The sequence below is a fragment of the Pelmatolapia mariae genome, linkage group LG16_19 (assembly GCF_036321145.2).
Source record: "Pelmatolapia mariae isolate MD_Pm_ZW linkage group LG16_19, Pm_UMD_F_2, whole genome shotgun sequence".
Taxonomy (NCBI): domain Eukaryota; kingdom Metazoa; phylum Chordata; class Actinopteri; order Cichliformes; family Cichlidae; genus Pelmatolapia; species Pelmatolapia mariae.
Genome location: NC_086241.1, coordinates 55,926,856 through 55,949,968, shown reverse-complemented (window position 1 = coordinate 55,949,968; position 23,113 = coordinate 55,926,856). Strand labels below are relative to the sequence as shown.

At 40.0% G+C, this 23,113-nt stretch overlaps 3 protein-coding genes across 6 annotated transcripts; all 3 read right to left on the bottom strand.

The window, feature by feature from the left end:
* Positions 1–455: 455 nt before the first annotated feature.
* On the bottom strand, positions 456–4,160 carry LOC134644645 (4-galactosyl-N-acetylglucosaminide 3-alpha-L-fucosyltransferase 9-like). Its single transcript, XM_063497731.1, has 3 exons — positions 4,155–4,160; positions 1,775–1,836; positions 456–1,443 (listed from the first exon to the last, which is right to left on the bottom strand). The coding sequence occupies exons 1-3, from the start codon at positions 4,158–4,160 to the stop codon at positions 456–458; spliced, it is 1,056 nt and encodes a 351-aa protein (XP_063353801.1).
* Positions 4,161–6,564: 2,404 nt separating this feature from the next.
* On the bottom strand, positions 6,565–15,301 carry LOC134645208 (4-galactosyl-N-acetylglucosaminide 3-alpha-L-fucosyltransferase 9-like). 2 transcript variants are annotated; one of them, XM_063498556.2, is made up of 3 exons: positions 14,783–15,301; positions 11,292–11,536; positions 6,565–10,908 (listed from the first exon to the last, which is right to left on the bottom strand). In XM_063498556.2, the coding sequence occupies exons 2-3, from the start codon at positions 11,408–11,410 to the stop codon at positions 9,933–9,935; spliced, it is 1,095 nt and encodes a 364-aa protein (XP_063354626.1). In that variant the 5' UTR covers positions 11,411–11,536; positions 14,783–15,301; the 3' UTR covers positions 6,565–9,932. The 2 variants fall into 2 exon arrangements, with proteins under 2 accessions (XP_063354626.1, XP_063354625.1); XM_063498555.2 differs by lacking the exon at positions 14,783–15,301 and having other exon boundaries at positions 6,565–11,023; positions 11,292–11,402.
* Positions 15,302–15,997: 696 nt separating this feature from the next.
* Positions 15,998–21,113, bottom strand: manea (mannosidase, endo-alpha). Of its 3 annotated transcripts, none has more exons than XM_063499690.1 (5): positions 21,010–21,113; positions 19,993–20,602; positions 18,274–18,383; positions 18,079–18,155; positions 15,998–17,958 (listed from the first exon to the last, which is right to left on the bottom strand). In XM_063499690.1, the coding sequence occupies exons 2-5, from the start codon at positions 20,492–20,494 to the stop codon at positions 17,325–17,327; spliced, it is 1,323 nt and encodes a 440-aa protein (XP_063355760.1). In that variant the 5' UTR covers positions 20,495–20,602; positions 21,010–21,113; the 3' UTR covers positions 15,998–17,324. The 3 variants fall into 3 exon arrangements, with proteins under 3 accessions (XP_063355760.1, XP_063355759.1, XP_063355761.1); XM_063499689.1 differs by having other exon boundaries at positions 20,870–21,092; XM_063499691.1 differs by having other exon boundaries at positions 20,999–21,090.
* Between the last annotated feature and the right edge of the window lie 2,000 nt (positions 21,114–23,113).

Genomic DNA, 23,113 nt, shown 5'->3' with positions numbered 1-23,113 from the left:
TACACAGTAGTAAAATTTTAAACTTTTAATCTGTACTGCCACTATTGTATATTTGTGACTTACTAAATAAGCCATGAATGTATTTTTTAAGCACAAAAAGCAATTATTATGTTATATTGCCTGTGATACCTGAATGACTCTACCTTGCTATGGACAAAAAACAAATGCTGTTTTTCGTACACACTAACTTGGGAGTGAAGTCACTCCTGATTTCGACATCTGAGTTCCGAGAAATCTGGATTGCGGCATTAGTGTAAGTATGTAAAGATAAGTAACACTTTGATTAGCATTGCAAATGAAAACTACATAATTTCAAAAAGACTCAATAAGTACATGACCCTGTTAAACCCCTTTCAGATTGGACTTTTGTAAACAATGCATAGGTGAATTCATTACTAGTACACACTAGCCCTGCCTTGAACAATATAACAAGGGCCACATAGACCTTCAAATCTCTAGTTACCCCAGTACCACTTATCAAGGTTATTGAATGCCTTGTATTCTTTGTGCCTTCGCAAGTAATCACAAGCCAGGCATGTGTGCTCTGCCCAAAAATAGGCCTTCTTTACTTTAAAGTGTCGCCGCCACTCAAAGTACCTGAGGTACATTTCCTCATTTTTGTCCAGGAGCAGCAGGTAATCAGCCAATTCCTTGGGCGAGCTGAAGTCATTAACATGAATGAAGGAGTCTCGTGGGATAAAGTTCTCGTAGTTCTTCCTGGGTGGGCCAAAAACCACTGGCACTGTCCCCACTGAGAGTGGGTTGTACAGTTTCTCAGTAATATAATCTTTGTGGATGGAGTTCTCAAATGCCAGATAGAACTTGCAGCTGGCGATGGTGGGGAAGTAGTCTTGGTCAGAGATGTATTTCCCGAAGGCCTGTCCATATGCATGAACCTCAATGTGTTTGTGCAGTTCATTGTAATATTTCACCCGCATGTGTTGCTGGTTCCAGTTGCTCACCATCCAGCAGATCAGCTTGTTTTTGCTGGGTGGTACAAAATCCTCTTCCCCTTCTGCTGCTACGATGGACCCATAAGGCACTTCAATGTCAGCATCTCGACGGTAATTGAGAGTCAGATTAAACAGGTTCTCTATCCCAGGCAGCTGGGACGAATGTGACGGCGACTCTAAGTTCATCCATATCCACTTCTGGAACGACGGTCGCTTGAACGGCGGCAGATTGGACAGGTCAGTGCTAATGTCTTGGTGATGGATGACGACCCCATCATACTTCATGTAGTGCTTCCTGTCTGCTGTGATGAAGCAGCCATCAATGTTAAAGAGAGAGCTGCAGAGGCTTGGGTCATACGTTTTTCCGAAGGGCCAGAGCCAGATCAGCACAGTGGTCACGTTTTTATTGCTCTTGGTGGAGAAGAGGTTCTTGACCCGGTCTGTGGATACTGTTGACTCTACAGGACCTGATAACCAGCTTATAGAGGGTTTACCATACATCAAAAACAGAGTCACAAAGCATCCCAGTATAAAAGTACCAAGCAGAAGGAATTGCAGGATTCTGTAAAAAGTTGTAGATGCCATATTATGTCCTAAAAAGAGCAAACCAAAGAGAAAGAACATAATCTCATGGACAGCAGGACACAACATCAAGATTAACCATCATATCATATTAAGGTTTTACATATTACCAACATGTAATAATGTCTGCTGGACCTCTGACTCTGAACAGAATCGATGGCTTTAAACACTTAGTGGTATGAATATCATAAATAAAAATGTGAAGCCTTTTACGCACTATCACAATACAAACCTGGTGGACTGAACGTTGAAATCCTAGCAAGAGTAAAGGTTGTAGGAATTTGGAGTTTGGATCGACCACCTTGGTGATTTAGCGCTCATAGGAAAACAAATTAGAGGTTGGAGTTAGGTTGAATAATAATGATCCTGAACAAAGATCAAGTTTGATCTTGAATCTACAGGTCTTCTTAATGATGCCTCCATTACATGAGCAAAGAAAGAGAATGAGAGAGAATGAGGACACGACACAAAGCACTTTGATGACTCTTCCCACACTGCGTAATCTCACCTTACTTGGCTACAGGTATGCTATCAACCCTGTTTGACAGGTACGCTGTCCAACTGGTTTCCCAGTTTCTTGGAATCCTCCTTTTTTTCTCTTGGGATGTATCTACTTTCCACAATAAACACGCCCGTTTCACTCAGTTGTAGAGTGTCTCTAAGAGATCGCACTTTCTTCACACAAGGTTTGATTTCTCTAGCTTCCAAAAGTTTTGATAGCATTTCATGGTGAAATATTGTCAATAGTGGAAATATAATTGACCTGACTTATGACTTATGTAGTGACCTTCCACCCTGTTTTCACTGCAAATCCAAAACTAGCCCATTCTTTTCATTCATTCATTTCATTCAAAGGTAATTCTATGGGCTCAAAATGTGGTCATAAATATTTTGTACTTGTAAATCAGTTTTGTACTTGTAAATCAGGATTTGTATGTGTAAAAAGAATTTGTGTGTGTGTAAAAAAGATTTGTATGTGTAAAAAAGATTTGTGTGTGTGTAAAAAAGATTTGTATGTATAAAAAGAATTTGTGTGTGCGTAAAAAAGATTTGTGTGTGGACTTAGCCAAAAAAACCCTGCAAGTTACACGTACAAATTTTGACCCTATTTTTCTTCCTTTCATCTGATTGGTCAATGTCATGTCAATCACAAATGTAATATATATATATATATATATATATATATACATATAATTCCTCAATAATATAGCTGATGGTTGATTCAAACTCAAAATAATTGCAATCACACTTTAACTTTTCCCCACTGGATTAATTATACATGATTTTTCTGATCTTTTTATGATTTCTGAACTGTCAGAATTAGTGTCAAGACAACTACTGTTTGTGATACTTTTTATGAATTGTATGAGTAATGTGTTTATTTATTAATTTATTTATTGTCAATCTTAGGAAAGCCGGGAAGGGCCTCAGCCAGTTGTTGCATTTTAAAATGCAATGTGTTAACTGTCTAAACTGTCAGAATGTGCTGTTTTTGCACCTATAAAGATATTTATATAATACATACAGTACATACATATATAGACACATTTATATATGCACAACTACTGCGGTATTAATTTAGTGACTGAAAGATTGGGCACTTTTTGTGCAGCAAATATCTGTTGTTGTGTTTGGGGTACATCTTTTAAAGCATATAAGTATTAAAATGTATCACACTGAGGTGATATACTAATATTAGTGGCAGACAACTGCACCGAATGTCTAAAGCAAGCATGTATGACTGTGACTGATGCTGCTAGGACTTTTAATATATTTGGAAAGCCAGTGTGTAATTGGCATGAGAGGATTGCCTTTAGTTGCAAGTGCAAAGCTCTGGTTCTCTCTACTAAAATGCCTCACCTCACCCCGGATTTATTTTTAGACTAGAGGTTTTATTTGATTTAGTGCTTAGTTCTGATAAAATAATTATAGTGTGTGATTTTAATATCCATTTAGATGCTGAAAATGACAGCCTCAACTCTGCATTTAATCTGTTATTAGATGAATTGGCTTCTCTTTATTTGATCATTTTTATTAACATTTAAATTTTACAATAATAGATTGCACTAAGGTGAGAAATAAATTTCATTACAGTAGATGTCGTTCTGAAAGTGCTGTGACTAAGTTGAAGGATATAATTCCTCCACTTTTATCTTCTTCAATGCCATGTGCCAACACAGTGCAGAGCAGCTACCTAAACTCTCGAAAGTCACTGTACTCCCTGGTTTAACTCTCAAAGGTCCACCTTAAAGTAGATAAGCTGGAGTCAAATTGGCATCTCAGTAGTTTAGAAGACCTCCAGCCTGGAAAAGAGCTTTTTGCTCTTTTTTTTTTTAAGCCCTAGTTTTCTTTTCAGACAAAAAGTCAGAGCTCTATGAATTTATTCACTAATAAAAATTCAACCATTAGAGAAAAATTACTAGTAACCATCTCACAGACTCATCATTACGTACAGCTGCTTTAAACACTATTAATATTTTTTGGACTCTTGCGCTCTGATTAATTCTTCTGAGTTAACTTCAGCTTTAATCCTAAATGTCATCTATCTCTAATGATAGGCTACATACATTAAGGTGCCAGTAATTAAACCATTACTTAAAAAGCCATCACTCAACCCACCTGCATGGACTGCTCTTTAAACTTCCCTTTTTCTCTAAACTTCCTGAAAGAATAGTTGTAAAACAGCTAACTGATCATTTTCAGAGGAACGGTGTATTTGAAGAGGTTCAGTCAGTGTGAGTTTTCTCTCTAACATCGTAGGATCTTTACGTCACAATAAAAAGACCCTTGAGGCACCTTGCGGTTTTGTTCTGATACTATATGAACTGAAATCTCATTAAAATTTTAGAACAGACCCCCCTCAATTCAAGTTTAAATTTTGAGTATACTTTTTGTATAGAAACATGTGACAGTGAAGTTAAACAATCCTCTCATGCGTTATGGTTAATGCTGATTATTGTTTCTAGAGTGCAAGCATCATTTTGTGTGTCTGTGAAGGTTCTCAGTCATCCAAGTCCCGGTAGTCTAAAGACCTTGGAAAGAAAAGCGCCTGGACTTCTTTTAGTTGCATGTGATTTCCTGAGGTCAAATGGCCCATGATGCTAGTGGGCGTTAAGGCCAGTTTTGAGATCCTTCCCCAGACCCCTTAACGCCCACTCACATCCTGCACTATTTGACCTCAGGAAATCATATGATAGGGTGGGGCTAGGTTTCACAGCGGGTTCACCCGAAACCTTGGCTGATTGTGAACTACACCTGTTTTCACACCTTGGCTCGTGTGATTAGGTAGAGGATCAACAGGGGGTTCTTGACCGCCTTGGGGGGGGACACTCCCCTAGGACTTAAATCTGGGACTGTCCACCATTTGACCTTAGAACTGAAGAAGCTTTTTGGATGAGAGGTGAAACGTCTTCAAGCAACTTAAAGAAGTCCAGATGCTTTTCTTTCCAAACTCTTTAGACATCACTTTGTGTCTTCTGCTGTATGTCGCTTGTTCAGTGTGTACAACCTCTAAATTGTATGCTGCCAATTAACCTATATCAGTGTTTTGAATTATAGAACCCTTTAACATGGAATGGATTAATAAGCAGTGTAGAAAGATGTAAATGAATGAGTTTCCATTGTCACTGCCTCTACTGGTGTATACATAAGACATTAGCACTGGTTTTCTTCAGTGCCGTTTAGGGGCATTAACACTTGTGGTGGCTTTATACATATCACAGGCAGGGGATCTCATTGGTCAAGAACCAGCCGAGGATCCGCCAAGGATCCACCATGGTGTTGTCAAGATCAGCTGACCATTTTAAGTAACTGTATTTGTATGTCAATCAGAGATATCCTGTGTTCTCACTGGTAGTCAAATAAATTTATCTCAGATCCCACACAGTGGTCATTTCACTCATAGTCACTGAATATCCTTGACTTTCTGTGGTTTCTGGTTGCCACATTGCAGTAAATCGCTTCCAGTGTGGACATATGCTCCTAGAAATATCAAGGGTGCAGAAAGGATAACTGACAGTACTAGTACAGGTGAGATAAAACTTTTTAATAAGTCTACTGTGTCTTTCAATCTACACTGTTTAATGTGACCCTTTGTGATATTTTGGCTGTTTCATTATTTGGCTAAAACTGGAACTTTTAGTAGACTACCAAATACTATATGTATATGTGGGAGGTTGAGCTGTATTGCAGTGATCAGATCAAGCCTGTTAAGTTATAATGTGTGTCTCCACTGTGATTATCATAAGAGGGAGCACTTTTTTGCATTTTTTTTTTTGATCTGCCTTTTTATCTCTAAACCACCAAACTGTGACTACATGTAGCTCATTAACATTTTAGAATTAAAATATTGAATGCATTGTGATGTATTTTGGACACAGAAAGAGCGATGCATGAATAGTCTTCCATCTCTGGTAAGAATTACTTTCCAGCTACTGAAGGTCATTTCAAAATGTGATGCTATAGTGGAGCCACTCATTAAAATGGTTGCCTTTGACACTGCATTGAAGTTGATCTAAAGATGAATATTTTCGAGCATTGACTAAAGGAACCCCTTTATTGCCCCTTTACTTTTATATGAAATACATTTTTTTTGCTATCCTGCAATTAAAGAATTATGCAACTGATACCAATGTGATTTCTGTCCAAAAAAATGAACCTACAGTCAGCAGCTGTTTAGCTTACATTAGCTTAGCTTAGCTCAGCTTAGCATAGCATAGTTACAGGGGAAACCAATGTATGGTTATTAAACAGCCATTTGTTTAACCCCATGTTAAAATGGCTGTTCTGCTTTTTGTACAGCTCAGCTTCCCTATAAGAGTTGTCCTGTTTTCAGCCATTATGCTCAGCTATGTTGGCTAGCCAAGTTTATATATAAGTGGATTTGCAAATGTTTAAAAGCAAGCATCCTACATGTTTTTTTCCAGACAGTTTCAGCATGATCCAGCCTATGTCATGTAATACACATCAGGCATCTCTTTAAAAAACAAAAATAAAAAAATACTACAGTATACTTTACAAATGTTTGCTCATTTGTCCATATCTTTATTTTCATTTTGACACTATCAGACATATACAGTAAAACACAACATTTGGCAAAATACAATGATTTGGCAAAAAAAAGTATTGATTGACTAACAGATTATTTCAGTGAACTGGCATCAAATGACATTTTTTAGGGATACCCGGTCATATAGCATCCAGAGAATCACTTCTGGGTGCATCAGTGAACCTCTCACAGATTCAAACTGGACAACAGAGAAGCTCCTTTTCTTTGTTTTTGTGCAAAAAAAAAAAAAGAAACAGAGAAGATAAAGAAGACTGATGCTGCCCAAAAGGATAAAATGAAAAAACTTTTTTTTTTTCCCTTAAAGTCACCAACCACATTGGACAAGAAAGCTTTGTTTTCATACATGAGATTGGACTGTACAATATGAAACCATGACTGGCAGTTTCATAGTTATCCTGTGGGACGTGCCAAGGTCTTGGAGGACAGTTTATAAACTCACAATAGCTTCATCTAAGACGACAACTGGCACAGTGAGTCACACTACTCGAAATGAATAAAAGTGCTGTATTTCTGCTGCATTTTGGCACAACTTTTTCAATTAGGTCATGCCAACAGGATTGCCACCAAATACAAACAAAGAAAAAAAAAATCACTCCTCAAATGTAAAAGTGCCTCCCTTGATGAAAATGTCCACCTCAAAACCGTTAAAAGCATCATTTCAGATGCTCTTAATCCTTTTTCAAGTGTCTCTCCCTTTAACTTAATTCACAGCCACTCAAAGCACCGGGCATTACTTACAAATGTACAGCGCAGTCACAGTCACTTCCAGACAACAACTGCATGATATAAAGAGATTTACCATGAAAAATATATACAATGCTGCTGGAGTTCCCGCTGTCTGCTAGACATAAAGGAATGATCTGTGTTTTGGGCTGGTTTGATCCAATTCCTGCTTCAGTTCACTACAGTGTTTATATCCAGAGTCCACTATGGCATTTGGAACCATACTCCATAAGAAAATAATTGGTTTCATCCTATTTTACATCAATGGTCCCTTTGAAATTGAAGAAATGTTAATCTGACAACCTCACTGTTTCTATACTTCGACACAGAAGCTCATCTTGCATAAAACGTTGACAAGAATTTGTACAGTACTTTCTGTAAAAAACATAAATCTCTGTTAATAGCTGCTGAGTGCTGTTGCAATGCATTGTTCAGTGAATTAGCCGTTCCGACAACATCTGAATGTGATGCAATATCTGCGATATATGCAGATACCGAGCTGTCTTTTTGTAGTGTGGTCTCAAGGGTGTGGTGCAGTGCTAAAAGAATCAGAATCACATGGAAACACTCGCTCCCAGACAACACTGAGGTATGATGATTCATACAAAAATACGGGTAACCTTGCAGCAACCATGAAGATCACATCTTTCACTGTTTTCTTCACATGGAGCCAATTTCATTTTATCTTGGTTAACATTTTTTTTTACCCGAGTCTGCCCAAAAACATGAAACAATATCAGTTTATATATCTTAAGTTATAATGTGTGATGAGAGTACAGCACCTAAGTAAAGAGCTTAAGCAAATGCTTATACTACGTGCTCATTTTGTGCTCTTTCTGCTTAATGCAGTCAGTCAAAAATGACAGACTTTCCAAATTAAGATGCAATGTGAGGAGGTGTGTGTGGGAGTTTCATATTGCAGTACAATGGCTCTGTGCTGTGCTATCATCATCATCATCCACATGGTATCCAAAACACCGTGACAAAATTACAAAAGACAATGAACAATTCACAGCAATATTAATTAGCAACCTCCCTCTCACATAACAGTGACATCTTCTGTCGGATACCAAGGTAAAGATCGCCAAATCCAATCTACAAATACATATTGACCATCTGCCTTAGTGTAAGTATGTGAAAATAACAGTTTGATTAGCAGTGCAAATGCAAACTTATAAAAAATATGGAAAAAAAATTACAGCTACATAATTCCAAAAATACACAATATGTACATGACCCTATTGAACCATTTTCACATTGGAGTTTAGTAAACAATGCATAGGTGAATTCATCACTAGCACAGATGAGATTGTTTTTTATCATATAATGCCTCATTTGAATAAATATTACATAAATATTTTCACTTTTATGTCAGCCCCTCTTCTCCAGCTAACACTTTCCCCAATGTCAGCTTGTGCCACTTCATAAGCAGGGGATAATAAAAAACAAAAACAAAACTTGCATCATGTATGTTTATAGAACGTTTATACAATCATGCAATCACACTAAAAAATAGGACAAAATCATTTAAAAAAATAGCAGCAGATGAGGTTATGTTAAGTAAAACATGGTCAGAAATAATTAAAAAAAACTGTGCACTTGTAAATCATAAAAAATAAATAAAAATGATAAATTAATAACTCAAAAGGCAAAGTAAGGCTTAACTAAAATTCAAAGGACAAAAAAAGAACAAGCTAGATGTGTCACTGGGCCTCTGAACCAATAGAAAGACACCATTCAGCTGCTCACGACAGAACAGCAACGAACCTTTGTGTTAACTGAAGGACAAAAATCTTAATGTACTGCCTTCAACAACATAACAAAAATCACACAGTGTGATGGCATCAGCCACACATGGGTAAATCAGTCCATTTGTTCACTTTATTAGTTTGTTTTACAGTTTTCGTCATTAATATAATTCATTAATCATTTGGTTAAACCTAACACTGATATTATGAGGCGCGCACATAATAGCATTGTGTGGTTTTTCTAAAAATGTTTTCTGTTATATTAATTATGTTTTTGTTTTTTTGAGTTACCTGGGTTTGGGCGGTGGCTGTTTCCTGTCTGGGCAAAAGGGATCGTTCTTCTTCTTCTACATTTTTATTGGCGGTTGGCAAACAACTGAAAGGTGCATTACCGCCACCAACTGGTATGGAGTGTGGGGGCAAAAGGCATGGCTGAGGACTCTGAGAACAACAGGCCTGCTCAGAAGGATCAACCATGTGCTCATCAGGAACAGGGGTGTTTTAGGTTTACTTATGTTATTCTGTGCTTAGTTAATATTAGTGTGTGTTTTTGTTTTCCCCCTATTGTGTGTAAATGGTTTGGCCAAACCACTATAAAAGCTACCCTCTTGTGTCTTTGTAATTAGGGCAGTTTGTGAGTTAAGTTGTGTCCAGTTTGTTTGTTTAAGCTTCTGGAAATTACTTTTTATAGTTACATTTAGGTGACCTCTTTTATGGGCTTGCTACTTATGTTTTTGAATTTAGTCTTTTTTTAACTTTTTGAGGGTTAAAATAAAGAAAACCCTTTTTGAAGAAATTTTTTACCTGTGTCCTTTATGCCTTGGCTGCTTAGCCCCTCACACACAGCCCTTCAAATCTCTAACCGCCCCAGTACCACTTATCAAGGTTATTGAATGCCTTGTATTCTTTGTGCCTTCGCAAGTAATCACAAGCCAGGCATGTGTGCTCTGCCCAAAAATAGGCCTTCTTTACTTTAAAGTGTCGCCGCCACTCAAAGTACCTGAGGTACATTTCCTCATTTTTGTCCAGGAGCAGCAGGTAATCAGCCAATTCCTTGGGCGAGCTGAAGTCGTCAACATGAATGAAGGAGTCTCCCTGGATAAAGTTTTCGTAATTCTGCCTGGGTGGGCCGAGAACCACTGGCACTGTCCCCACTGAGAGTGGGTTGTACAGTTTCTCTGTAATGTAATCTTTGTGGATGGAGTTCTCAAACGCCAGATAGAACTTGCAGCTGGCGATGGTGGGGAAGTAGTCTTGGTCAGAGATGTACTCCCCAAAGGCCTGTCCATATGCATGAACCTCAATGTGTTTGTAGAGTTCATTATAATATTTCACCCGCACGTGATCCTGGTTCCAGTTGCTTACAATCCAGCAGATCAGCTTGTTTTTGCTGGGTGGTACAAAATCCTCTTCCCCTTCTGCTGCTACGATGGACCCATAAGGCACTTCAATGTCAGCATCCTGACGGTAATTGAGAGTCAGATTAAACAGGTTCTCTATCCCAGGCAGCTGGGACGAATGTGACGGCGACTCAAAGTTCATCCATATCCACTTCTGGAACGACGGTCGTTGCAGCGGCGGCAGATTGGACAGGTCAGTGCTGATGTCCCGGTGATGGATGACGACCCCATCAGACTTATTGTAGAAGTTCCTGTCTGCTGTGATGAAGCAGCCATCAATGTTAAAGAGAGAGCTGCAGACGCTCAGGTCATACGTTTGTCCGAAGGGCCAGAGCCAGATCAGCACAGTGGTCACGTTTTTATCGCTCTTGGTGGAAAAGAGGTTCTTGACCCGGTCTGTGGATACTGTTGACTCTACAGGACCTGATAACCAGCTTGTAGATGGTTTAAAATACATCAAAAACAGAGTCACAAAGCATCCCAGTATAAAAGTACCAAGCAGAAGGGGTCGCAGAATTCTGTGAAAAGGTGCAGATGGCATACTCTGTCCTAAAAAGGGCAAACCAAAGAGAAAAATACCACATGGTCAGCAGGACACAACATCAGGACTGATCATCTAATCGGGATAAGGCTTTACATACTACCAACATGTAATAATGTCTACTGGATCATTGACTCTGAACAGAATCGATGCCTTTAAATACTTAGTGGTATGAATACATACTGTGTGGTGTGTAAGGCAATAGTTTGCATCGGTGCTCAAATAAAACTGGTAAATAAAACTGTGATGCCTCCTACAACATATTGCAATACAAACCTGGCGGATTTTACTGAATGCTGAAATCCAAGCAAGAGTAGAGGTTGTGGGAATTTGAGGGAACAGCTCCTACATCGGATCGAAGCTTGGATTAACCTCCTCTGTGATTCGGTGCTCATAGAAAAACAAATTGCAGGTTGGAGCTAGGAGATGCTTCTTTGCTCTTAGGCTGAATAATAACGATCCTTCATGACTGAATGAAGTGTGTTTGATCTTGAATTTACTGGTCTTCTTAATGATGCCTCCTTTATACGAGCAAAAAGAGAAAATGAGAGAGAATCTATTAAGCCAGAAAAAGAGACAAAAAGCAAGCACTTTGATGACCCCTCCCATTTTGCCTACTCTCTCCTTACTTGACCACAGGTATGCTATAATCAGTCTTGGCATAACAAATTAGTTTAGTGGCTTTTTTCCCTAGTTAGTAGTGATATGAATTTATTTTGGACTTTCCTGTTAGTTGGCTCCTATGAAAGTTTATTTTTTATCACTAGTGTAAAAAAATCTTTCTCAAGGACACACACAGGTGTACACACAGAGAGAGCTTCGTCAGCCAATTCTTGTTAGCTCATGAACTTTGAGTTCATTAGTGCAGTGGTGGTTCTTGAACTCACTTACTAGGTTTAAGACACTAGGTTATGTGTAGGGAATCCACTGAGTCAACTGTTACATTAATGTGGGTAGAGATATATGCTTGGGAACACCTCAGTGGTTTTGATGGGATCACTGGTTTAACCAGTTGCCACTCACTTAACCCCTGCTTTTAACTGCCTAAAGGCTAGGGTTAAGTTAGATGGTTTTGGTTGAGAGAGTAGGAGGACTGTTCTCCAGTTTCCTTGGCTTGTCCCTGACTTGTAATCGGCTCCTTCATTAGAGTCACTGAATCAGTGCCCAAAGGCTTTTGTCTTATAAACTGTAGAACACTTTGTTAGTAACTTGTTGTGGTGTAGGACCTTAATATTGCGACAACATATCGCGTTTGGTTAGGATTATTTGTTGCTGCTTTTGGTTGTAACTTGGGTTTTGGCTGTTATGCTCTTTTGTACTGGATATCTTACTATCGTCTGTGTCCAGTATAGAAACTTTGTAATCCTTAAGCTGTGTACACACTGGAACTGAGTCTCCTGTTGCGTGTCGCTTTAAAGCTGGCAGCTGGTGGCTTGCGGATGTTTCAAATTCTGGTTGCCATATTTACCACCAGATCATATGTTAATTAGTGATATCCTGCATTCTCATTAGTAGTCACTTCAATCAGTTGCCTGGGATTTGAATAATGTTTACCCCAGGCTCCACTAACTTCATGCAGTGATAATTTCACCCATAGTCACTGAATGTCCTTGACTTTTCGCCATGTTGCACTTCCGGTTTGAAAATAGCTTTTTTCACATGTGGAACCATATGGAGGTTTGGGATATGACTGTCCAGTTAAGCTACCTAGCATGTCACTGTTTGCTTTCTAGTTATTCCTCCTCTGTCTTGGTCTGTTCTGTTCTCTTAAATATGCTCCTAGAAGTATCAAGACTGTAGAAAGAGTAGCTGACAGTACTAGCAGAGTTGAGATAAAACTTTTTAATAGGCCTATAGTATTTGTCAGTCTATAATTTTTAACATGACAAGTGCCAGAGCAATGGATTTTTGTAAAAAAGAAGCATATCTGTCATCACTTGGCTAACTGTCAAATACCTGCATCCACACACTCACCATGACTGAGCTAGGCATTGCACATTTCTTAATTCAATTGTGGTTCTTTCAAACTCCATTACTTTGTGGGTTTCCCTGTGTTCTGTGCCCACTGAGGTACTTCATAGCGCCACAGAGAAAGCTTGTATTTCCAGCCTGCATGCAGAGATTAGCTTAATCTCTACAAACAAGTGTATAAGACAAAACAAAAGTTCTTACACAAATAGTCAGCTAGTCCTAGATAGTCCTAGATATCTTCTAAAAGTTTCCAGTTAGGCATGGATGTAGGTTGTTATTTTGGGTATCCACTGTGTGTTGTAAGAGAATGCTGCCATCTTAAGGCTGAGAAGAATAGAAGAGCTCTCTGGGGCTCAGCACACCTGCATTTGGCACAGAGGCCACACAAGCCTGACATGCCAAGTGCAGAATCAAAGCTTGAGAGACGATTTTTCATCCATGCATCCCTGAAGCATATCTGAATCAGTAAAATCAAAGGAAAGGGTAACATGCACTGTATAATCTGTGCCATACAGGGAAGAGCACTGGGCTATGCCTCCTTCATCCATGCTTCATCCAAATCTTTGACTTTGGTACACAGATATGCACCCAGCGGATACACGAGCCAGAGATGGATTGAGATAAGAGCCAAATGAGTGCCACTCGTTTTAAAGGCTTATGGTATCAATACATTTTCATGTAGGGAAAATCCTCTTACAGCACTCTACCATGCCTCCTGTCAGCTGCAGTGATAAGCTCTGTGGTTAACAGAGGATGCATCCCATGCATCCCATGCATGCCATGATGTGCTGGTGTCAATTATATAAAACACCCCATAGGATGGAGGTTGACCTGTATTGCAGTGATCAGATCAGGCCTTTTAAGTTCCTGTGTCTCCAATGCGATTATTTAAAGAAGGTGCACAATGTTTTATTTATTTATTTAGATATGTCTTTCTATCTCTAAACCACCAAAATGAGACTAAGGGGAGACTCCTGCAGCTCATTCACATTTTAAAAAAAGCATAGCTGTGATTTTGTTAAATGCATTGTGATGTATTTGGGACACAGAAAGAGCACCGCATGGGTGAGTAGTCTGCAGCGAGGCCACGTTTGAAGTGGCTGGAGAGCAGTAAGGGGAGGAAAAAAACGCAGTCACACATTTTCTGTGGCAATATCAGTCACAGAAATCTCAAATCCCAAACAGCGTTTTGTAACGGGTATGCAAAGGCTAAAGCTGCACATGTACACCAAAATTGTTGTCTTTAGATTGCAACTCAAATTTCTGGAAGGAGCCCCGCACTGGCTGAAAACGGACACTCCATCTCAGGTGAGAATTAATTTCCAGCCACCGAGCACTGAAGGTCATTTCAAAACGTGACGCTGTAGTGGAGCCACTCTTTAAAATGGTTGTCTTTTGGCGTGACACTGCATTGAAGTTGATGGGAATAATAAAGATACACTGGAATATTTTCCAGTGCTGACTAACAGAACCTAGATAATAGCGCGCGCGGTGGGTATAATATTTGCAGCTATGAGGGCAAGATTTGAAATACAAGTCACATTCACGGGAGAAAAACATCCATGTCCCCTGCAGTGTGTGAACTGTCTAGTGCATTAAACATTTAAAAATGCAGTGTACAATCAAACACCCCGGGGAAAACGAGAAGCGGTCTATATTTGTGACATTTGTTTTGCGCATTTTCTTTTTGGCGTTTGCAATTAGCTACAGATGATTTGCCTTTAAAATCAGGTAGAAGATCAGACATAGGATGCAAGGATGGGGGGGAGAAAGACTCAGCCAAGCATTTTACTCACCATCGCGACAGGCGTGAGTCAAAATAAAGCTTTCTTCTCATTTCCTCCTCCTCCCTTTCAAAGACACATAGGAACATACGGAAGATGTGGATGCGTTTGGAATAAAAAATCGAGCCCGCACGCCGTGTTTGCAGCAATAGATCCGGGGGAGCCCGCATCCATCGTCTTGATCCCGAAAAAATGATGATACCTACTGTAGCAATGTGCGCTGAATCTTCTCCGCTGCTGCACACCGACGCAGAGAATGATGGCTGCAAGTGAAAAAAGGGGGGAAGAAAGAAAGAAAGAGGGGGAAATCGCGACTACCTCGTTCGCTTGCACACTAAATTCATATCTCGGTGTGCGAGGGCGCCATGTATGCTCAGGGATGTGATGCGATGTGGAATAATTCCCTGCTGGCTGCCCATGCGCTACCTTGCTCTGTTTACCGTCGATGCAGCTGCAGGCTGTGTCGGAGCGCTAGTTTGAGTGGGATGCTGAGATTCCGCTTTAGTACCATATTACACTTTAATCGTCTGCTTAAGGTTCTCATTTGAATAAACAGGTCAGTCATCTCTGCTGAGAGGAAGCACGGGATCAAAAGGATTCACCTCATTTGGTCTGTACAAATTAATCGGGATGTATCTTTCAGTGATGTAAAAGCTGAAGTCTGATTGCCAGTTAGTGAGGATAATGCACCACAGCCACCTTCAGAGGCCCAAAAATACAATTATGTTAATTTTCAGCGAGTTTATTAAATATTTTTCGCATTCTTAAATCACATGCAAAAACAACTCACTAAATAAGTAGGTTCAATTATCTACACAGAGGCTCACAGATGCAGTTTGCCCCATTAAACCTTGAGCATGCCCCGTGATTTCTTTTAGCCAGTCAATTAATCATTTACGGGATTGCTCTAGTGGTTTAATGTTGTAATTCAAAACAGTTGGAGGAGTCATCACAGGGTTCATTTCAAAATTAATGATTAAATTCAGAAGTGCATCAACACGATTTTGCATGGGTCAAACTCCAAAAAACTTAGGACTTTTCTTACACAGCGTCGGATTAAAGGCAGCCTTGCACAACAGCAAGGCAAGAGGACATGAAGACGAGATCTTTGAGTTTGACTTCAGTAGGCAAAGCAACACCTGGATGAGCCAGAGCCAATTGGAAAACAAGTGCTGTGTGCAGGTGAAGCTCATTTGGCTTTTTTGGCCACAATCACCAAAGGTACCGTTTAAGAAAAATGAATAAAACGCATTTAATTGAAAAATAAAGCAAACACACACACACAACTTGCCAACTTTTAAGCATGAAAGCTGTTGCAGTAATATTCTGATTTGGGAGCGTCGGGAAAATTGCCCGGATCGAGGCAAGAATAAATTCCAATAAAAGTCAGCAAATTCTGGATGCAAATGTTCTGCAGCCAGCCAAGGACGTACAACTGAGAAGATGCTGGGTTGTACAATTAGACAGTGATCCATAGCAGTCCTTAAAACTTGCTGTGAACTGCTCCAGGAAATCCAAGCTGAAGCTGAATGGCTTTCACAGCCATGCTTGCTTATAAACCTGTGGGTAAACATGCTGTATGGCTGCAGAAGCCGAAACACCACCAACAAAAATTCTCACAAGTTCAAGTGATCTGGAAAAAGGACTGGGCTGAAAATTAAGAGGCAAGAATAAAAAGATCACTGTATGTTTTCAGTGGAGAGATGGCTTCAGTTTAAATAACCCTTTGCTGCGGGGGCAGTTTTAACATAATGCGTGATTTGTGCAGATGCAGCCAAACAGCTGCGGCCACGCAGCTGTATGCACTGATAGCACGTCTAGTAAGAGAAGTATCTGTTAGACTTGTACTGTACCATGGCAACAGCTCATAAATAAGAAGGCAATCTACTGCACAGATAAAAACCAATCTTGATTTTGCCCTCCATTCCCTCAGCTACAAATCTGTTTCAACAACTGAACTGCTATCCTTCCATCCCGCCGCTGTTTGCATCATTATGACTCATCTCAGATTTTAAACTGACATGTCTTTGAAATGTCAAAATGTATGTTGCGTGGGTTTTTTTCCCCCCTCTTTTTCTTTTCTTGTACTGTATTTTGGGCTGAAGCCGAGTTGAAAGCAGAATGAGGCAACAGCTTTATTCCACCAGACTGCTTTGTTTACTCGTGTCTCTGCCTCGTTCCAGAGTGCACTTTATTTCTGTTCGGGTCTAATATAGTCACAGATCACAGAACTGCAAAACATGCCTATGCTGTTTCGGCTGGTGAGAATCCAGGAATAGCAAAAATGTACAAGGGTGTGCAAACAAGCGTTAATAAGACATCAGTTAAATTCACAATAATTCGTTCAAGTGCAACAAAACGACATACATCAGCGCAGCCAAAATTAGGATAATTAAGTGGTTCACTTGCCTACGGCTTTGCAAATCATTTGGCTTTTCTCATAAAGTTGGTCTTCATTTGCATTTTGCTCTGCGTTCAGCAAGCAGAACTCCATTTAGTTTTCATTTTGTTTATACCCCCATGAATAAACATCTGCTATGGCTCTTAGTCATTTTCATTCCTGCCACTTTCGTCTCTCACCACCAAATATCGCCGCCCATTTGCGAGTTATTTCCAGGTAGATTGATGGTTTGTTGGGCAGATAGTCCAGATACACCGTCTGGCTTGTTTTTGGAATTGCCATTTCAATCTGAGTCCCCTCGTGCCACTCGTTAAAGGATGTTATAGAGATAAAATCAGGCCTGGCTTCCAGTGCTGCACTCAGCGAGGTTTCGTAGTATTTGCCATTGATGCGGTTTCGAGTGTTTTGGAAATTCCAGGGTCGAATGCTCGTGTCGATATATCCCGGGCCTACACTTGGAATGAACATCAGGTTGTTATCTTCACAGAAAGCTTTTATAGAGGCCCAGTTACGCTGCGTGGACCCATAGGAAAAACCATTAGTGGCAAAGTAGGTGTAAACGCCGTCGAACCCTCCTGTCAGGATATCTCTCTTGTCTTTCTCCTCCACCAGCAGCGCGATGAAGATGGCGTCATACGGGGTATCCCTGATGCTGTTGGTCTCCGTGTGCTTTAGCAGCTTGGCCCACTGCTCCGAGTTCAACAGATATGAGTCATACACATAGAAGAGTGGAAGAAGTTTGCCAGTGTTTGTCAAGTACTTGAAAAAAGCCGGGTGCTCTCCGTATCTGTGGAGGACGGGATCGGAAAAACAACCAGATGTCAAAGGAATAGAAAGATGAATCTAAATATGCAGATAACATGAATGATGACATCTGAATGACTCTGTGGGCAAAATCACTACTCACTTCTCAATGATGTATTTAACATTAGTGAACATGTTGACTTCATCCCTTCCTTTGTATGGCTCAATGTGAAAAGCTACCTATAACACACAAATAATGACAAAGATAACACATACACGGGATCACAATCACAAATCCTTTCATTGGGAAAATAATGACGTTTCATTCAAGCAACTGCTGCAATCTCCATACACACACCTTAATGTGGTATTTATGAGCCACCTCAAACAGCAAAGGCACAATGTCGTCTGTTGAGTCCCCGTTGTCGTCCTTCATATTGGGAGGATACCAGGAAACAGCAATGACACCTTAAAATAAACAGTTACAGTATCAATATGAAATCCAAAAGCTAAAAGAAAAACACCCAGATGGACATTCATAAAGATCACTGGATTCATTTAATGTAAATGTGTAATAAATCTGTATTAAATGTGTGCCTGGAGCAATATTATTAGGCTTTCCTTGTATCAGTGTGTCACTATTATCATGGCCGCTGACACAATTCAATTAGAAGAGTTTTTGTTTGATAGTTGGGAACAATATTTTTATTTTGTGTGAAAAACTAAACACTAACCTATAAATGTCTGTAGCTCACTACATAGATTCAGAATGACCCAAGGAAAAGGACACATGTCATTCCTGTTTGAGCTTAACTGCATTGATTTATTTGGCCTCCTGGTCTCTGAGGTCATCCTCCATCAACTTATCTCAGCGCCACCTTTTCGCCTAAAAGCCAAAGGCAAACAGGCTTTTCCAGCTGTTACTGCCACCAAGGCAACAACAACTGGAATGTTCCGTGAACCCACATAAGCACATGTCAATAAACATGACAATAAACCACTTCTAAAGATAAAGAGCGGTGAAAATGTTTTGCCCCCCACTTAGATGCTTCAGACTTCAAATACATTTCCACACCAGGATAAATGCAAAAATGAGTTTTTAAATTATCTTTTTTGAAATGATTTCATTTATTAAGAGGGTGAAATAAAAAAAAAGCTATACAAACCTAACTGGCCCTGTGTGAAAAATGTTATTATCTCTAATTCTAATAACTGGTTGTGCCAACCTTGGCAGCAACAACTGCAATCAAGCTTTTGCAATAACTGGGAATGAGTCTTTCACATCCCTGTGGAGGAATTTGGCCCACTCTTCTTTGCATTTTTTTTTTTAAAATTCAGCCACATTAGAGGGTTTTCCAGCATGGACAGCCTGTTTAAGGATTTGACTAGACCACTTCAAAACCTTCATTTTCTTTTTGTTTCATTCAGAGGTGGACTTGCTGATGTGTTTAAGATCATTTTCCAGCTGCAAAACCCAAGGTTCTTTGAGCTTCTTTGAGAAAAAATGATGGCCGGACATTTTGCTTTAGGATTTTCTAGTAGAGAGCAGAGTTCATGGTTTCGACAATTACAGCAAGTCATCCAGCCGCCCGAGACCACCACACTACCACCACGTTTGACTGTTGGCATGATTTTTAAAAAATAAAATAATGTGTTAGTTTCATGCCAGATGTAACTGGACTCAAACCTTCCAAAAAGTTCAGTCCGCAGAATATTTTCCTGAAGGTTTTGGGGATCAAGATGTTTTCTGGCAAATGTGCACAGGTTTTTTTTTTGTTTGTTTTTTTTTGGGGGGGGGGGGGGGGGGTCAGCATTCTTGAAAAAATTAAGACATCAGGAAGGGAGCAATACTTTTTATACAGCACTGTATATATTTTCACTAGCTTTTAGTCAAGTACGCGTTGAAATTTTTCTTACTGCACTTTTATTTCTAGTGTTATTTCTATTGTTATACTTTATTTATGACTCCTTTTTATTCATATTTTGCCATCATTGCATTGCCTGCCTGGAAAGCACTCTGGCTCAGCTCCTGTTGTTTTAAATGTGGTATATAATTAAAAGTGACTTGATGTCTTACCGATGGCTGCTGTACGCAGCTGCTGCATATGAGCCTCTATAACAGAGGGGTCTCTGGAACTGTAAACCCCTAAAGCGGGGTAAAAGTTGGCCCCAATGTCATCAGGTGGGCTGTGTCTCCCTTGTGGATATCCCTGAGCTACCTTAACGTCCCAGTGTGGCAGCTGCGGATGGTCCCAGTGTATGTATTTTCCATCAATCTTTGGGTTTCCATACCACGTGTAGTAGAAGGCATGGAGGTAGTAATTTGGAGGAGGGAACTTCCTCAGTGTCGCTTCCAGTTCTGCATCCTTGTCTGACTGAGCAACGTTGCTCATTTTGATCTCCTCTGGTTTTTTGTTGCGGTCTTCCCGGCTCTCTGGTTCGGGAAACCCCTTTATATCGGCTGGGCTGCTGAATGGAGAGTCCCGTGATATTAGCTCATTTAAGAACACAGTTATGGCGAGTATGAGCAACACCAGAGCAATTAATGTGATGCAAGACTTGCGCTTAAATCTTGCCATTCTTCAGTTAGTGCTTGAGGCTTTCCATAGTTCATTGTTGAGACACCAGTGAGTGACTGTGGTTGGATGGGGAGCCAGTAAAGCTCAGCCGGACAGTGTTTACTCAGCCTAGAAATTGAATGATATAAGAGATGTGAGTATGTCTGTTGATCTTCCCAGAAGTCCCCAGTCATTAAATAGTAGACAAAATTGCAGCTTTAGTTATTTTGCAATAATGTAAAGTAATTTCCCATCTATTAATTAATAAAGCAAATAAAGTGGAAACACCAAGTTTTATTTACACTATAAATACAATAGCTGGTTACAGTACGTCCATTACTGCAGCTTAGCACTACACAGTTAAAAAGCTAGCAGCATTAGCCACATGAACTCTACCTGCACTGAACTTCAGACTTGTCAACACCACACAGGCACCACAGGGCTGACACGACATCCGTTTTATTCGTCTACAGCCTAACAGTTAGCTTCTTCTTGCACTAAAACTATAACATTTTCATATCTCACATGTAACACACCCAGTCCAATGGCTCGACCGAGTCCTCATAAATTATTTTCGCTGCTGGGATGCAGAGGACGAGACACAACCTGCACTTCTGGTTTATTGCCTGTCCTGGAAAACGTCACAGATCTACAAACACACTGCCCTGCGACTGCGACTGCACTGTGACCCATCCATGCGGTATAGGAAGCTGCCTCCTCTTTAGCTAACAACAGTCATAGAGGTGGTTTAACTGAATGACACTGAGTGACAGCGCCCCCATTGCCGTGGAGGGTTCATTACAGAAAAGAATAAAATTAATACCACAGGAGTGAATGATGATTCATGATTTCATATTTACTCTACAGCATTTATTTGCAAAGGAAACAGTACTGCAGCACAAGTACGTAAACTACACATAGATCAAACATTAGCAGAGATAATTGCATGCATTTTTTTATATTATTATGTCCTCTTCTTTCAACTGCTGCCTTTAGGGGCTGCTCTACATAACTTCCTTCCCTACATCTGTGCACCTTGTTTGAGGTCTTTCTCTTTTCCTCCTGCCTGGTTGCTCCATTTTTTAATGTCCTATCCACTCCAATATCCACTATCCCTCCTCTTCACGTGTCTAAATCATCTCAACCTTTTTCTCTCTCTACTCAACCTGAGCTGTGCCTCTGACATACTTGTTTCTAATCTTGTCCATTCTGGTGACTCCCGATTAAAATCTTTGCATCTTCAACTCTAACTCATCCAAATCCATCTCCTGTTTTTTTGTCATTGCTGCTGTCTACAAACCAAACATCACAGCAGGTCTCACTATCGTCTTGTCTTCATCCACACCGCCCTGCCTGCACTCCCTTCTTTACTCCTCATGTGCACTGTCCATTGCTTTAGATGGTTGACAGGTTTAAACTCATTTACCTTCACTGACTCCACTCCTTGCATATTCATTGTTAATTATATATCATATTGTAATGTTGTGTAAATCAAAGCATTTCTGTGAATGCAACATCAGTATTCAAACCAACAAACCTAATTTGAAACAGTGGTTTAACTTCAAAGATCAGATTTGTTTCAGTGAATAATCTTAACATTTAATATGTACAATTATTTTGTTTGGAGTGATTATTCAATCAAATATTATTCCAGAATTATCTGGGTAGTGACATTTTGAATGGAAAAACCAGTGACACAACCAAAGGAGAAACAGAGGACTCCTCCTTATCCGACCTTCTCCCATGTGAAGTCTGTGGACAGTGATGATATCCAGTGATGATGATTGCCCCCAGCAGTGTTTCCACAGGTTATGAAAGAAGATTATTTTGTGCACATGTTTACAAATAAATAAAAACCCCATTGCTATTTCTTTATTGTTCTGAAAGTGGTACTGTGGATCATTGTTGCTTGGCTCTCATCTCATCTCCACTTGGACCCTCCCTGTTTTCTCTGTCACTGACCTCATTGTGTTCAGGCCTTTTTTTCAGAGGGCTCTGAAATGGGCTTAGAGTTGTTTGGCATTTTTAGCTGCCTAAACTGCCACACTGGGTCACTTCTGCTGCATACGAAAGGATGGAGATGGAAATGTATGAATGAATGAAGAGGGTGTGTTGAAAATATGAAAGGAGTAGAGCACTTTGAAGAGCTGTTGAATGAGGGAAATGAGAGTGAGAGGACGACAGATTAAGGAAAGTTAGTTAGTGCAGAGGATGAGTGAAGGGAAGCGAGGCCAGCTATGAAGAGGAAGAAGAGTAGGAATGATGGTTGATTCAGATGACATACTTGTGGAGGTATGAAGATGTCTTGGATAGACTTGGAGAGAGAGCAGTGGACTTTTTTTCCAGATTGTTTTTTGTTTGGGATGGAGAAGTGTGTTAGCACTGACTTTCAAGAAGAAGCACGATGTTCAGACCTGTAGGAACTAAAGAGGGATGATAAGCTATTTCATGAAGCCATGGGAAAGAGTTGATGAAGCTTTGTTAAGCAGAGGTGGTGATCAGTGAGCAGCAGCATGGCTTCATGCTGAGAAAGAGCACCACAGATGTGATGTTTACTATGAGAGTGCTGATGGAGAAATACAGAGAAGCTCAGGGGTTGCACTGTGTATTTTTGTAGATCTAGAGAAAGCATTTGATAGG

What these genes read in the sequence shown, in the direction of transcription:
- LOC134644645 (XM_063497731.1), bottom strand. An exon ending in CTAGGATTTCAACGTTCAGT is followed by an intron (nt 1,444 to 1,774) that starts CCACCAGGTTTG and finishes GATGTATGGTAA; the next exon opens with ACCCTCTATAAGCTGGTTAT.
- manea (XM_063499690.1), bottom strand. Translation starts at nt 20,494, where the DNA reads ATGGCAAGATTTAAGCGCAAGTCTTGCATCACATTAATTGCTCTGGTG. An exon ending in GCTGCGTACAGCAGCCATCG is followed by an intron (nt 18,384 to 19,992) that starts GTAAGACATCAA and finishes GTTTATTTTAAG; the next exon opens with GTGTCATTGCTGTTTCCTGG. An exon ending in CTCATAAATACCACATTAAG is followed by an intron (nt 18,156 to 18,273) that starts GTGTGTGTATGG and finishes TGTGTGTTATAG; the next exon opens with GTAGCTTTTCACATTGAGCC.
- LOC134645208 (XM_063498556.2), bottom strand. Translation starts at nt 11,410, where the DNA reads ATGAGCACCGAATCACAGAGGAGGTTAATCCAAGCTTCGATCCGATGT. An exon ending in CATTCAGTAAAATCCGCCAG is followed by an intron (nt 10,909 to 11,291) that starts GTTTGTATTGCA and finishes ACCATCTACAAG; the next exon opens with CTGGTTATCAGGTCCTGTAG.